This window comes from Amphiura filiformis, chromosome 18, assembly GCF_039555335.1.
Source record: "Amphiura filiformis chromosome 18, Afil_fr2py, whole genome shotgun sequence".
In the NCBI taxonomy this organism is placed as follows: domain Eukaryota; kingdom Metazoa; phylum Echinodermata; class Ophiuroidea; order Amphilepidida; family Amphiuridae; genus Amphiura; species Amphiura filiformis.
In genome coordinates, this window is record NC_092645.1 from 33,432,076 (window position 1) to 33,448,539 (window position 16,464).

The following is a 16,464-nucleotide window of genomic DNA, read 5'->3' on the forward strand; positions in this document are numbered from 1 at the left end:
GAAAATTTATTAAGTACATATATATGTTTATCACCTCATGTCCTGAACTTATAAAATATATCTACATATAAAGTGACTTTCAACCATTTTAGTAAGTCATTTTTAGCCCTATATATTTTTTGTTTACTGTAACCTAGTAACTCAGATCTGTGTTTCATAACAAACCATAATTTATTCTTTTGAAAATGTTCAAGTAGGGTACATGAATAGAATACATTAAATCCTTTGTTATACTCTCTATAGAAAATCTATAGTGGTGCATGCAAAATACCTACCATGATATGACACTGAATAAATTAAATAAACACTTATACAATGGATGCATAGTCATTAGTTGTTAGGAGAAGAAAAGGCTATTAGGTCACCGTATGTCAGGTTATAGGTCAATTGGTTCAGGTCAAATTTAAGCATCAATTTTGAATACACATGTGAGAGTCTGTGATATCATATGAGGCATAATTTTGATATTCTGTCTTTAACTGGATATATATCGAGAAGTGCATGGTGGATATACTAATATACCTTGGGATGTAAATGGTGAGTACAATTTAGAATGCCTAGTTGAGACGGATTTCACAAATAAATATAAAATAGTTACCAAAATCACAAAAGTTAAGCTTACGGAAAACTACCCAATATGGTTGTATAGGTGACAAGAAATACAATTTTTTCATCATTGCTGTAGTATGGTTGTTGTAACCTGTTACCTATGGCTTAATTAAGTTTCAGTGCAATAATGTCGCAAGTTAAAAATACAAAATATAGCTCAACATTGAAAATAGAAGCATTTTAACCAGTTCCTTTTTGATAGTTGTGGAGCACCAAGTTCATGAAGTCATAAAAGAAATCAGGAACCACTTATTCCCATTTTACATATCAACTTTATTTCCCTAATGTGTTAGCAACACATATCCAAAATTTTAACGAAATCCGTTGATAGTAAGCTTTCCAAAATGAAGTGAATTTAAATCATCAGTGATGTACCTCCTTTTGGCTTCTATCTGTAAAAGCATGTAAGCTACATTGATACCGATACCACCAATAAAACGAGAAGATATGCCCCTTCATTTTGCATACCACTTTGTCCAATTTTTTTTTGTAATTTCTTCACAAAATGCAAAAAAAAAAAAAAAAAAAATCAATGGGTGTAGTACCCCCTTAAGGGAAGAATTCATGAAACTGCGGTGCCCCCGGGTTGACATTTTCGGTGATATATAGCCCATAACACAGGTAACGTAAACAACTCGATCTGATCACAGATTTTGGAAGGTTGTCTGATTTTCAATACATTCATCACAGAAAACCCAATCTCCTTATTAAATCGACATTAGACCATAACAGGTAAACTTTTATTATTGAGATATCTAATCCGTTTATGCTTTTGTTATAATAGTTATAATTCATAATGCATTAGAGCGTTGGGGATAGGTTTAAGATAATTGGACCTTGTCCATTGTCATAGCGAAATTTTAAGCCCGTTGATCTCTTAAATATAGTTTACTTCAAACGAATGTAGAATATAATAATATAATAACACTTGTTATAATACAAACTTCAGTTGCTACCTTCGTTCATTATTGCATGATGTATTTCCGCTAGTCCATAATGTTTTGTTTTATACTGTGGTAGTTTCTGTAATAAAATAGATATTTTTTAAAGGTATAAAGGTAGTTTTTATTGCAAACATTGTATTTTCTTCTCAGAATACATATAACTTACGATGGCCAAGGAATTCCCTTCATATAACTACGTGGTAATAGGTGGCGGCAGTGCTGGATGCGTTGTAGCTGCTAGACTTAGCGAGGATCGAACCAAGACCGTGTTACTTCTGGAAGCGGGACCAACGGATTCGGACATGCGCATTGATATTCCTGCTGCTGCACCTGTGTTACATGGGACTCGCTTTGATTGGGCATATAAGGTAGGTATTCTGTTTTATTTATTTATTTATTTATTTATTTATTTATTTATTTATTTATTTATTTATTTATTTATTTATTTATTTATTTATTTATTTATTTATTTATTTATTTTTTTTTTTATTGGGGCTTACGCTGAAAAACCTAGACGAGGAGATTATCAAACTGATCAAAATATCACAGCAGGTACAATATGCCAAGGTCATATAAAAACAAAGCAAAAACACAATTTTCAGTAAATATGTAAACTAAGATCTGTAACGTACCTCGGGAAGACGCGGAACTCGGGAAGCTTGTTGCTGTTAGGCCGTATAAAATTAATGTTTTGGTTCTCGTCCAGAGGATTTTCATGAATTGATGAGGGAGGAGGTGTTTTTTTTTTTTTTTTTTTTTTCAATGTAAATTTAGCATTGTCAGTAGTTTTCGGTTTTCTCCAACAGTGCTCGTGGAATCGATGAGGCCCTTTTTTTTTTTTTCAAATGTGAGATTCTGAAGGATAAACCCCCTAGAGTACCACAAAAAGACTTGGAAGTGATGCTTGTTCTCTAATAAACTTATTTATATGTATGAAGATTTCATAAATCATTCCAAAGTCTAAAAAATTGAAAAATCTAAAAAAAAAAAAAAAATCTGACAAATCCCAGAAATTGAGGAGGGAGGGACGAGAACCAAAATATTAATTTTACACGGCCTTATTGTTGTTGTTCTTGTTGTGAGTTTTTTGATATACAAAATAAAAACATAACAAAGCAATTGAAGAAAATACCTCCAATACCAAATCGGAATCAACCACAACAAAAATACAAACATCCTTTCACAAAATGTATAACCATCAAATTTATTTGCCCTAAGGGATACATTTCATTGCAGAGAGGCGACCTGAAAACACACGACCTAGGAAGAAATTTAGTAGTAGCGAGTGATGATATTTTTATCAACACATGTTTTGATTTAATCGACTTGTTCAGTTAATATGTGTATCTTATATTACGTGTCATTCTCCTCTGTGTTAATTAAGGTGTCACTTAGTCTTAACGGTCATTTTGACAGCTTTTGAAATTATATGTCCCGTTCGCACAAAACCTAGAAATTATCGGCAGATCTACTTTTGAGATAAATGATGTATATCCTAAAAATGTCAAATTTCAGAAATTTAGTTCTTTTTTTAGATGTGATATCATATTACTTATCATATAATATACAGCCTTTAATATCACGAGTTTAACCCCAGACAAAATAATGAAATTGGAAGCAATGATTTGCGTCTTTGTCAGACGTTCAACAGACATATATGATTTATTTGCAATAAGTATGTAACACAAATATATAGCATGCATATAAGGAATCAGCACCCAAAACCTGGACTTATTAGCAAAACGATATTTAGATTTACAAAGGACCCTGATGACCTATCAAAAGTCACCACCCCAGTGACCTACACAGTAAGGGCTTATAAATATCTTAAAATAAACAAGAATATTTTAGAGGACCTAGATGAAACCTATCTTAAGTCACCACCCTCGTGACCCCTACAGAGGAGCTGAATAATATCTTGTTAATAGAAAATATAAATATAAAATAAGGAATATTTAATATAGCACCCCAGATGACCTATCTGCAATCACATCCCCAGTGAACTACAAAAAGGGGAGATTATAAATATCCAAACAAAGAGCACAGCCAGTAATATAAAATGATATGGGCTGAAACCTTTAACAATATTTGTGCATGCAAAATATATAATATATATTCCTGTAAGATGGTTTCCAGGAATCGTACATTCATATATATAGGGAAATCCCTGACAGGTTAAATTGGATACTTGATCCATACTAAAATGTCTACATACTTTAATTTGTGTGCATTTCTTATCCATACTTAAATAGATATATGTTTCAAATTAGAAAATCTCTGCCAGCGGATTTTAAATTTGTTTAAATTGATGCTAATGCTTTAGCATTGCTCACTTCAAATGACATGGTTAGACATGTGTGTATTTTTAATCAACTACAGCTATCTCGTCCTTTTCTTTTAAATTTTTGTTTGAAAAGCTATAACATATGAGATAACATTTAACTATATGCTTATTAGCCCAAGGAGAGAGATTCCGCCGAGATGTACATTTTACACGATGAAGTTCAACTATCCGCAGGAAGTTCTTGATTGATATAGCAAAGGAAGGCACCTATCAAGAGTTTCATGATTTGAGCAATTTACCGCTCTCAAAAGGAATTAGACGACTGCACCAAACCAATCATCAAATCACGAATATCGTGACCCAATCTTTGCTCTATCAATTACGTTAGAATTGCTTCTTTAACTTTAATATAGAAACTTAAAATTTTCTTTATACATTTTTCCGCACCACCACTACCATACTCTCAATATGAAAAATTGCAAAGGGAGTGGTGGGTGGGAAAGAAAGTTTTTAAACACAACCTAGTCTTGTTGAATCTGACAAAATAATGACGAAACAAGAAATGGTCGGAATGCAAAACATTGCCTGTGTACCACGTGACTTGGCAACAGTACACAAATTCACACAATAGGCCTTACCAACGGGCCGGACCACAGCATTTATTCTGCAGGGGTTAAATTGGTTTTCAATTGATGGGATTGAAAACGTTATTAACCCCAGACAAAATAATGAAATTGGAAGCAATGATTTGCGTCTTTGTCAGACGTTCAACAGACATATATGATTTATTTGCAATAAGTATGTAACACAAATATATAGCATGCATATAAGGAATCAGCACCCAAAACCTGGACTTATTAGCAAAACGATATTTAGATTTACAAAGGACCCTGATGACCTATCAAAAGTCACCACCCCAGTGACCTACACAGTAAGGGCTTATAAATATCTTAAAATAAACAAGAATATTTTAGAGGACCTAGATGAAACCTATCTTAAGTCACCACCCTCGTGACCCCTACAGAGGAGCTGAATAATATCTTGTTAATAGAAAATATAAATATAAAATAAGGAATATTTAATATAGCACCCCAGATGACCTATCTGCAATCACATCCCCAGTGAACTACAAAAGGGAGATTATAAATATCCAAACAAAGAGCACAGCCAGTAATATAAAATGATATGGGCTGAAACCTTTAACAATATTTGTGCATGCAAAATATATAATATATATTCCTGTAAGATGGTTTCCAGGAATCGTACATTCATATATATAGGGAAATCCCTGACAGGTTAAATTGGATACTTGATCCATACTAAAATGTCTACATACTTTAATTTGTGTGCATTTCTTATCCATACTTAAATAGATATATGTTTCAAATTAGAAAATCTCTGCCAAAGAAGTTAATGGATCATGCAAGAACTGAATGAGAAATAAACTTCCCAATCCCCCCCCCCCCAGATTTTTAAACATATTCTATTTATTCTTTAATTTTCATCAGTTAAGCCTGGGGGGTATGGGAAGCTCTCTGGATGTTCTTTTGCCTGATATATAGGAGACCAAACGGTGACTGTGAGTGTAATCCCCTACCCATAGTGGTTTTGTCAATATTACGCATATCTGTGGGTAATGACACGTTAACTCTGCTCTACAAATTTTGTGTGCCACTTGTTTATATTTCTGGTACATCTAAGCCCCGCACCATGTTTGTTATCATCAAACGAGAAGTGTGCCATGCTATAAAAGTGTACAGAGAACTAGGATAACATGCCTATTCCATAATACAATAGGTCAACATACTTTTTGAATCAACGTGATAACTAGGCGGCTGCGCAACCTCACGAAAAAACTTGAACACATTTTTTTTTTTTTTTTTTGAATTTTGTTGAACAAGAAAAATTTGAGGGCATAGTACTTGGCCCCTGCCTAGGCTATCCCATGCCAACCTGGAGTTGATTCCTTCCTTAGTATTAACAAACTTGACCGATCAAATCCCACATGCTAGACCGGCTTTCAATAAATATTTATTAAATAAAATACAATAGGGCAATTCATGGTTCTGAACAAGATGATCGTTTAAAACAATACAAAACAATACAAAACAAACATTCATGCTTCTGAAGCAGCAACTTGACACATTCCTTGCTTATTAACTTATACAATCTGACAATTGAATTCTTAAGTGTTCTTGTACTTAAATTTACATCTCCTTAATCCACTATATCATGTGCACATATTCAGTGTGCATTCCAAATGTTATGCATACTTTCATTAAACAATTTTGAGAACGTAACAACTGAAAGTATAATTGATGACGCTGTACAAGTGTACATACCTGTCAAATGTTCAGAATGTCAGAAGATTGATTGCAGCAACTGCAGGACTTTGGGAACAGAGGTCTATTGGTCAGATGACATTCAAAAACCAAATAGACTGTCCCTTGTGAATGCTCAACATCTTGGATGGACAGGCAGAGTTGAAACAACACTCTTAAATCACAATACCAGGTCAGTCATATTACTTAAGACCCACAAGACAACGACGACGTACAATTGTAACGGATTTGTGATTCTTACCAGATTGTACACCATTTTATGTTTTTTAAAGCACTTGACATGATTCTTCCATTTTACGTAGTTCGTAGATAGAGCAACGTGCAACATTCAGTGTTAATTCAAAATGTGCAAATATAAGTCATTGATTGCTGCAATGTAGCTGCTACGTGGCTCCATGTCTAACTGAAGTAAACCCATTATCATGATTATAGGTAAATGCTTGATGAAGAGATCACCGTCAAATATTATTGTGGTCATAAACAAATCTCCAGTCTCACGACAAGCAAGTTGAAGCAACACGTCTTTCATCCTGTTACCTGATATAATCTGCAATGAAGAAAACAGAAAAAGGGAAGCAAATTGTGCAAGCAAAGGCTTTTGCATATATATACAAGCCTGATTATTAATAAAACTACCTTACTATATACTAAGGAGTTAAAAATTGAATTGATCTTGAACATGATTGTTTTTCCATTTATTTTGTTTATTTATTTACCTCTTTATTTACTTTTCAACTTTTTAAATATGCCAGAAGGTCCAAGTGGAAAGGCAGTGTGCTCTGTTCCCACTATCTAGGCGAGCTTCACAAAGATGCTGCCAAGTAGTAAAACCAAATCTAGTAAAAACTATGCCGAGTTAATTTGGGCAAGTAAAAGGAATCGTACCAAGATCTACCAAACTTGTTTAGTTGTTTTACATCAGATGACTCTACAATTTTGCTTTCCTGATGATACATCTTCTATGAATTCCTTAAATGCCAAGACCTATGCATATGTCAGAAAAACCCATAAAACGATCTTCCAATTGTTAAATTATAGGGCTGCTACTCACTGTTAATATTTTCTGTAATTTACATACGAAGGACTCTTAACTTTGACCTTCACCGATTGCCTTGAATGACCAAAATGCAACAACCTTTGCATATGTCAGAAGAACGACCTCCTTTCATCAAAATCCAACCAAAATTTGACTTCCAGTAATTCAAGCTTTTCCAAGAGCCACTATCATTCTTTAATCAGACTAAATGATTCACGAATATCCCATTTGTAATATCAGGATATCATATACCGCGCATCACTAATGCACCGTAAGCGATGTTACTATATTGCATATCGCCCAACACTTGTTTACGATCTCTTGGCCATATCTTGGCTAGATTTTATCTTATTTTATTATTATTTTCAACTTCGGATGGGAATACAAACTGCTTGTAAATTTTCCCGACACTAACTACCGAAAATACGCCAACGCCCCAAAAGCGCGGCCTGTGAATGACTCCTGTCCCACGATTGGACAAAGCAGGGGCATTATGCAAAGCAGGAGTCACAGCACATCTCGCATGGTTCCGCCTCTTTACCTTTTCAGGACTGAAACCCTGGGATTATTTTATAATCCCTGCAATGCCCTGGAATTTATTGCAGCAACAACAATAGAGTTTGTTTTAAAACCCATATCCCATGGTTGCTGTTTCTGATCCATGTGTTTTTAACCAGGCATTGATCTTTCCCGTCCATGGATTCGATAAATCAAGCATGTCGAATTCTGCAACCTATACCACGCGCCTATTTCATCCTGCAGAAGTCCGATGTTTTTCTCTCAAATAAGTTGATACATTATGTGAACGATGCAAATTATATGTGAAAACCCATATAATTAAACTAAATAATAAACATTTTAATCATAACTGCTCCTTATTGGCACTCAAATTTCGTTTCGGACACAACTTGCACGAGCTTACGTTTCCATTGAGCAACCAGCGTCTTTATGAACGGCATTGTCCGTGTTTCATCGTTAGGAGGCGCTGCATATTCTATTTTTTCCCCTGGGCAATCGCGTCCCCCGAAATTGGCTTGGTCACGTGACTCAGTTGTTAAGGGAATTGGTAACTGATATTTGGACTCTATCGATGCGAATATAGGCGTGTTTTATTGCGTGAATGACAGCCTTGTTTCTAATCTAGACAACATTGAAGAAATCATGAAAATCGAGCAAGAAATGACCAAAATATGCCGTTTTTTCGAGGCGCCTATCAAAAGTTGTAGAATTTTCGGTCATCAAACTTGCACTCTTAGTAAAAAAATAATTTTGAGCTTAATAGACAAACAACCAAAGAAATTCAAACTAATTTAGGTATTTTGGATGTATTTCTAGGTGTAAAGTTTATTTATTTTGAAGAAAGTATTGATTAAATCACTACTTGAAGCAATCAAAATGTTGCTCCGGAGAAGCGAAATTTCGTCTTCGACGCCATTTTTGGTCAAAAACAGATGACGAACGAGTCGATTAAATTCCATTTTTCTGCATATTTGCGAGTCCTTTAACAAAATTAACAGTTTAAACCAGTAACTAATTTGGTATTTGTTTAAAAAAACAGAGCTTTAATAAATTTGGATCACCAGTTCATAACTTTTTTACCCCATTTGTTGGGTCTACTCTGCGACATGGACACGGCAGGAAAAAAACAACGTGGACCGGGCGAAATTAACCTGTTGTGAAAGTACGCGATCCGACACGCCCAATTAAAAAATTAATTAAAAAAAAACTAGATAAACAACCAACAAATCTTAGCCAGCAACCAAAACTACAATAAATTACCTTTCATATGATGTGTTCAAAATTGAATGAAGTATTGCCTAAATAGTATAAATTTGGGACACAAACATGGGAAATTTTTGTAAACAAACTTCCGGTACGAACTGGCGATCAACAGCGCCGGTGCAAAATTCTGCAGTTGTGCACTGCTGTTGTTGATTGCCCTATGTACATGTTACAGCACGGGACAATGGGGACATCAATGTTATTGATGCATATGCTATATTGTTAGTGGATATTTTCGAATTTTCTTTTGAGTTATTTTGAAAGGATAAAATAGAGATGTAAAACTTTGCATTTATATTTAGGAAATTTCATGATTATTTCTGATTTCATTCTGACAAAGCCCAGGAAATTATTGTTTTGACTGACACCATGATTGATGATTGCCCGAAACTTGCTCTTTTTTAATATTCCATTTTTCACCTGATGTGGCAGGGATGTTGGTGCACATTTCATTGGGAGTAGTCTGGTGTTCACTTCATGGCGTACACACGCTTATTAAAAGATGCCCGCATAAATGCGCAAGCGAAACGGTGGTAATGCATTGACGTCGCTGTCATATCGGGCTGAAAAATGGTTTAGTACTGGTATGTTTTGTTGAGCAAATCAAAATTTGATCATGGCACACTTTTCCTTGGGAGTCCTTACTTCTATCCCTCCCTTTCATTTGATTAAATAGAATACAATTCAAACATTGTGAAATCAAATGCATATTTATACGCTTGTACGATTGCTCTCTTAAAATGAATTGTGTCAAAACTAAAATCACACAGACACAAGAAGATTTACTATTGCAGGTAACTTATTTTTAATTTCATCACCATCAAATCATCAATGTTATTGTCACAGACCACCCAGCCATCATTACTAGTACATTCATTGACGTGTCCTAGTCTACTTATTGTCACTCGCTCCTGCCGAGACTCGAACCCACGATCATTGAAAACATCGTGGTAAAAAGGCGAGTGACAAATACCCATGCGTCACACAGCGTGCTCGCCTTTTCACCATGAGGTTGTTAATGATTGTGGGTTCAAGTCTCAGCAGGAGCAATTGACTGGAAGATAACACAGAATATTTCAACAAATTAACAGACGCAGTCCATGACATTATTTACAATATTGGTACGAGTGAACATAGGTCAAACAATTGGTATGCCAGTGACAATCTTTATCACACACAATGTAAATCGTATTCATTATTTCATTATAATTGAAGACCGAATTAAAAAGACTAGTTCGCGTATGACGTCCTGTCAAGTAGACCAAAAATGCTGTACTGTGCAGGTCAGCAATCAATCACGTTGCGCCTTTGCTCTGCCGTCAGACGCAAACTAGTCTTTTTAATTCGGTCTTTAATTATAACAATATTGGTATATAGATGGACGACCGACAAAAACACAATTTGGTATCGCCGGTGATCACAAGTCATCACACAAAATGAAAATTGCATTTAAAATCTGCCGTCTAATTATTTTATTAACAAAATAAGCAGTTTTTGGCACAGACGAACGATATATACAGGTGATAACAAGTCATCACACAGGATGTAAATTCATTTCAAATCTGCCGTCTAATTATTTTATTTACAATATTGGTAATAGACGGACAATATTTAAGCAAATAATTTGGTACGCCGGTGATCACAAGTCATCTTACATTGTAATTCATTTTAAATCTGCCGTCTAATTATTTTATTTACAATATTGGTATAGACAGATGATAAAAAGCAAACGATTTGGTATCGGCGGCGAGTCATCACACAGAGTGTAAATTGAAATTCATTTCAAATCTGCCGTGTAATTGTTTTATTTACAATATTGGTAATAGACGGACAATATTTAAGCAAATAATTTGGTACGCCGGTGATCACAAGTCATCTTACATTGTAATTCATTTTAAATCTGCCGTCTAATTATTTTATTTACAATATTGGTATAGACGGATGATAAAAAGCAAACGAGTTGGTATCGGCGGCGAGTCATCACACAGAGTGTAAATTGAAATTCATTTCAAATCTGCCATGTAATTGTTTATTTACAATATTGGTAATAGACGGACAATATTTAAGCAAATAATATGGTACGCCGGTAATCACAAGTCATCTTACATTGCAATTCATTTTAAATCTGCCGTCTAAATATTTTATTTACAATATTGGTATAGACTGATGATAAAAAGCAAACGATTTGGTATCGGCGGCGAGTCATCACACAGAGTGTAAATTGAAATTCATTTCAAATCTGCCGTGTAATTGTTTTATTTACAATATTGGTAATAGACGGACAATATTTAAGCAAATAATTTGGTACGCCGGTGATCACAAGTCATCTTACATTGTAATTCATTTTAAATCTGCCGTCTAATTATTTTATTTACAATATTGGTATAGACGGATGATAAAAAGCAAACGAGTTGGTATCGGCGGCGAGTCATCTTACATTGAAATTCATTTCAAATCTGCCATGTAATTGTTTATTTACAATATTGGTAATAGACGGACAATATTTAAGCAAATAATATGGTACGCCGGTAATCACAAGTCATCTTACATTGCAATTCATTTTAAATCTGCCGTCTAAATATTTTATTTACAATATTGGTATAGACTGATGATAAAAAGCAAACGATTTGGTATCGGCGGCGAGTCATCACACAGAGTGTAAATTGAAATTCATTTCAAATCTGCCGTGTAATTGTTTTATTTACAATATCCATGAGGCAGCTATTTCTATCAACTTTCTTTGTACATAAAAATAATAGCTGCCATGTGACTTCCATGTGTTCTGATAGCTTACAATCTGCATCAGAGAATATATACACCAAAAATGTCCATAAGGCAGCTATTTCTATCAACTTACTTTGTACATTAAATAATAGCTGACATGTGACTTCCATGTGTTTTGATAGCTTACAATCTGCATCAGAGAATATATAAACCAAAATGTCCATGAGGCAGCAATTTCTATCAACTAACTTTGTACATTAAATAATAGCTGCCATGTGACTTCCATGTGTTTTGATAAGCTTATAATCTGCATCAGAGAATATATACACCAAAATGTCCATGAGGCAGCTATTTCTATCAACTAATCAAGTAAATTTTTAACATGTTTAAGTTTCATCGGTTCAAACAGGTGGTGGCCGCATTGCATTCTCTAAATTCAGTAAATTTTCATTGTCAACCGTGTAATTGAATGGGATTATTTTGAAATTTTAAAACGCTTGAAATATCACAGACAAATGGGCCTATGTTAATAAGCTTGTATATAAATACAAGCTAAAACTGTTGGGGTTCGATAATGAACCCCACAAAACTAACCAAGTATATTGAAAATGCCATACGGCCGGGCGGTTTCACAAGTTGCCGGCTCGATCATGTCATCCACCACCTGGGTTCAAACAAACATGTCAAGATTGTACAAAATGTATTTACATTTTGAATTAACTGAATAAATGCATTCTCGACCGGAGTCACAGGCGTACTTTTATGTCAACATTTTGTCAACAAGTCGATAGTTCTTTCTGACATGTCGACAAGTAAAAACATTCAATGACAGCTCTAGTATTATTGCTATTTCATCATGTAAAGACTAAAAAATCAAACACAGTAAATATGTGGAAATTTTTGCACAACAGTAATTTTCACACTGCAAGCTGTGCAGCTACTGTAAAATAGAAACATAAATAATGAAATAATAGCTGCCATGTGACTTGTTTTGAGTTGATCAGTACTAGTGAATATGTGCACCAAAATGTCCACAAGGCAGCTACTTTTATCAACCAAATTTGTGTATGAATTAATAGCTGCCTTTTGTTACCCATGTAATGTGGCAGCAATTACATGAACGGAATCAAACAAGTAAATTTTTGGTACGTTTGGTCTGTACCAAAAAAAAGAAAAAATTTCCACATCTGCAGTACATGCTACATCACACATTATGACATTATAATAAATAATAATTGCAGCATGATAAAGAGTCAATATTGCATTGTACCTTACACTTTAGCTCATTAAAGTCAAAATTGCAATCGTTCCATGGGTCGATACGCAGCAGTGAGACTTGGGAGTTTGTTAAAAGCTATTTTAGCTGTGGAAGAGTTGGAGCGCTGAATATATTGTGCTGACGACAAATAAGTTTTGCTTTTGCAGTTTTGTTTTGCACAGTACAAAACATGCGGTCTAACTTATTAATGTACGGATGGAGCGATTCTATCGCCTGTTCAGTCAGCATGCCTATAGTAAGCAGTCGCTTACTTGTCGCGAACTTCAACTGTAAGATTGTGTAGCTTGCGTTCATGTTCGCTTGTGGAAAATTAACCGGAAACCAGTTTCCGTAACTAACACATCGCATCACGAGTATTTCCACCTCATGTGCACAGAGAGTTCTGTTCTTGTTATAAAGCTCATAACACTGTCCAAACTTTGTCAGCAGAGTTATCATCTTGACTCGTAGACTATCCGAACTGAATTTCTTTGCACCATTTGGAGTGTCTATCTCAGTTACTTTGAAGATGGATGCAAATTTGTGCACATTATGATAGGATGCAAGTTTTTTGACATCCGGTCCAATAAGACACCCACTGTGATACACAGCTCGCTTCAAAGAAAGACTATCCAGGACTTCATCGAACTTTGTCTTAAAGGGTCCTTTTATGCGATCCAACTCAGCCGTCGTTGCCTGCAACTCTTTCTCCTGTTTTTTCAGAGTCTGTTTTGTTTTGGCTATGTCAGCTTCATGATCTTTGATGGTTTTGCCGAGTTTCTCAAACTGGTCTCTGACACCCTTGGCGAGATCACTTCCGTACGTATATGAACCGTTGGAATTCTTCTTGAAGAATTTGGCACGTTCCTTTATGATGTCAATCTTGTTCTTCTTGGCTACTGAAATCTTTTCCTGAATTCCTTCAATCTTGTTATTGAGATTCTGACACTTCTTAAGAATGACTTTTTCATGATTAAAAACAGTTTCAAATGGAGAATAGTCTCCATGCGCTTCTTTAACTTCTTGATCCAGAGCTATTGCAGTATTTTCTACAATGTTCAAAACCTGAAGGCCAAGGCCAAGGCTGATGTGAAGGGACTAGTGCTGATGGTATCTACCGTGAATTCTGGTCCTCTAATGAGCGGCGGATGGATGCAATTATTAAACTTCTGGGCATGCTTTTTGTTTTCACCAGCCGCGACATACTCCTCGTATTTGACATGACATGCATCGAAAGTCCTCAGAAAGTCACTGTCATCTGGTAGGACTTTGCTTCTACCTTGAGTCTTATCCTGATATTTGGGAAATATGTGCATAGCATGTGGTACACTCTTGGGCATGTCTGTGGTAACAGCAAGACATGAGTTACAGAAGTATTTCCCATTCGGCCCACTGACGCCTAGAAACTTCGCCACCCATTCCCAGTCTCCGCCAACAGTTAATCTACCTTTGGTGAAAATCAGATCTATAAATAGGGAAACAGAAACAGAACATACAAAATAAGCTTTACATGGAAATTACAATTTAAAAAGAAGTTATAGGCCCTATAAATTACTTGTTATTCAAGGTTGGAAACCGGAGAAATACTGCTACCAAAAAAATGCTATTTTTGGATCAAGTTGTACATTATTAATGGACAGGAACTTGGATACTCTATGTGCTATCAGTAATCACGCTTCAAGTTTTTAAAAAAAAAGTCAGAAAAAAATCATCGACCGACCTTATTTTTGTCCAAGAAAAAAAGACAAACTTTCTTGTTAGTGGCATATTCTCAGGTAGGACAGGTGACAGGTGACGAAAAAAATTAACCCTGTTCTACGGGCCCGACCGCCCCAGACTTTGAACTAATGGGGAAACAAATTTTTCCTGTATAATGAATGCCGACCCAAATTTTTGAAATTTCAGGAACAATTTTTTTTGTATTTTCTGAAATTGCAAATTATTTACAGATTGTGGTGATTTTTAGGGTTATTAAAAAAAACAAAAACGACCGACCCTACTTGAAAGGTCCGTCCACCTGTAGAACAGGGTTTCTTTTTTCCTTCGCCTTACTGTCGATTAGCCATTACATCTGTTAACATGGTTAATACACAGGGTGCAACAGGAATGGAATGCTATGTGCTACAAGTCTAACATCTATAATGATCACTGAATTTCTAATGTTAATAATTTTGTACTGTGCATGTACATGTATGGTACTATAAGCTATTATATCCACCAGATTTTGAAATCGGGATCTTTAAAACAGTCGATATTAAACATGAAACTTCTAGTATCTCAATTTTGACTCACAATCACAAATGTCGTAAACACAAATTCCTGAAAAATAATAGCTTATTTTACCATACATGTACAATGCATCACAAACACACTGTACCTTTTTCTGTATGGTACCCCCAACATGATGATGAATTTGAGGGTAATTTGAATTCACAACTCCAAAGTAGAAGAATCAACTCATTGGTATCCATTTTAAAACATTAAAGGCTACAATACAACAAGATATGTGAACAAAAAATGGTTTAAACACTAATTACAAATTACATGAATAATGTACAAGATTTGTTATCTGTGCAATGTTTATCTGTGCAAACTTTACAATGTGTAGTATTATTTTTTTTTTAATGTAAACCTTACAACCCAAACAGGTGATAAATTTAGGCGTAAAAAAGTATTTTTGCCGTAACTTTACCAACCCTTCAAAGTAAAAAAACAAAAGAAAAATTCATCCCAGTTTTCAAAGAATTTTTTGGCCAGTTACGTCAAACAAATCTTTTTTTACGCCTTACGGTGTACCAAAATAACAAGATCATAGTGAAATTATCCCGGAAATTATACAATGAGCACAGTTTTTGACAATTTACAATTAAATGACGGTGCTGTATTACTGTACTTTTCCCCTTGCAGTGCCGCCGAGAGCCATTACGGGGCCTCTTTTAAGATAAACAAGCAGGATAAAATAATAAATACTAGTAATCAAAAATGAAATCCCACCTGATGGTTCAGTAATGGCTGCAGAGGGTACACATTCCACATCACACTCTGTTGGTTTCTCTCGTGTGCCATGTTGACTTGCTCCATCTGCATTAGAAAATGAATATTTTTATTTTAAATAAAGTTTATGATAGTGCACTCTTTCATGTTAAAGTCTAAATCTCAATTTACTTCATCACAATTCAGATTTTATGCAATGCAGAATTTACAAAAACAATTAAATATTGTTCATGTTGTTCAAAACTGTAAGAAATGTTTCAAAGTGCCTAAGTTTAATTTGTACAGAACATGTAAAGTAAATGCAAAAAATAATGTTAAGCATGAACTGTTTGCGTGCACGAACAATTTACAAATTACGCGAGTGCAGGTGATGTGGGAATTTTCATGCACGCTTAGGTAACAAATTTCTTCTTACTTCACTAAATAACCGTCAAATAGTGAGTTTACTTTTGGTTTTGTTTCAATGAAATCTTCTATAATAATAATAATAA

The 16,464-nt window shown here is 34.8% G+C and overlaps 1 protein-coding gene and 1 long non-coding RNA gene across 2 annotated transcripts in view; one reads left to right on the top strand and one right to left on the bottom strand.

The window, feature by feature from the left end:
* Nucleotides 1-1,656: 1,656 nt before the first annotated feature.
* The window catches only part of LOC140139604 (alcohol dehydrogenase [acceptor]-like), a 34,496-nt gene continuing 19,688 nt past the window's right edge, over nt 1,657-16,464 (top strand). Inside the window, exon 1 of the mRNA XM_072161309.1 lies at nt 1,657-1,921. Within this exon, the coding sequence (XP_072017410.1) occupies nt 1,721-1,921 (201 nt within the window). The 5' untranslated portion in view covers nt 1,657-1,720. The remainder of the gene's footprint in view (nt 1,922-16,464) is intronic.
* Nucleotides 14,080-16,032, bottom strand: LOC140139442 (uncharacterized). Its single transcript, XR_011857121.1, has 3 exons — nt 15,974-16,032; nt 15,357-15,466; nt 14,080-14,444 (listed from the first exon to the last, which is right to left on the bottom strand). It is a non-coding gene; the product is annotated as an uncharacterized lncRNA (long non-coding RNA).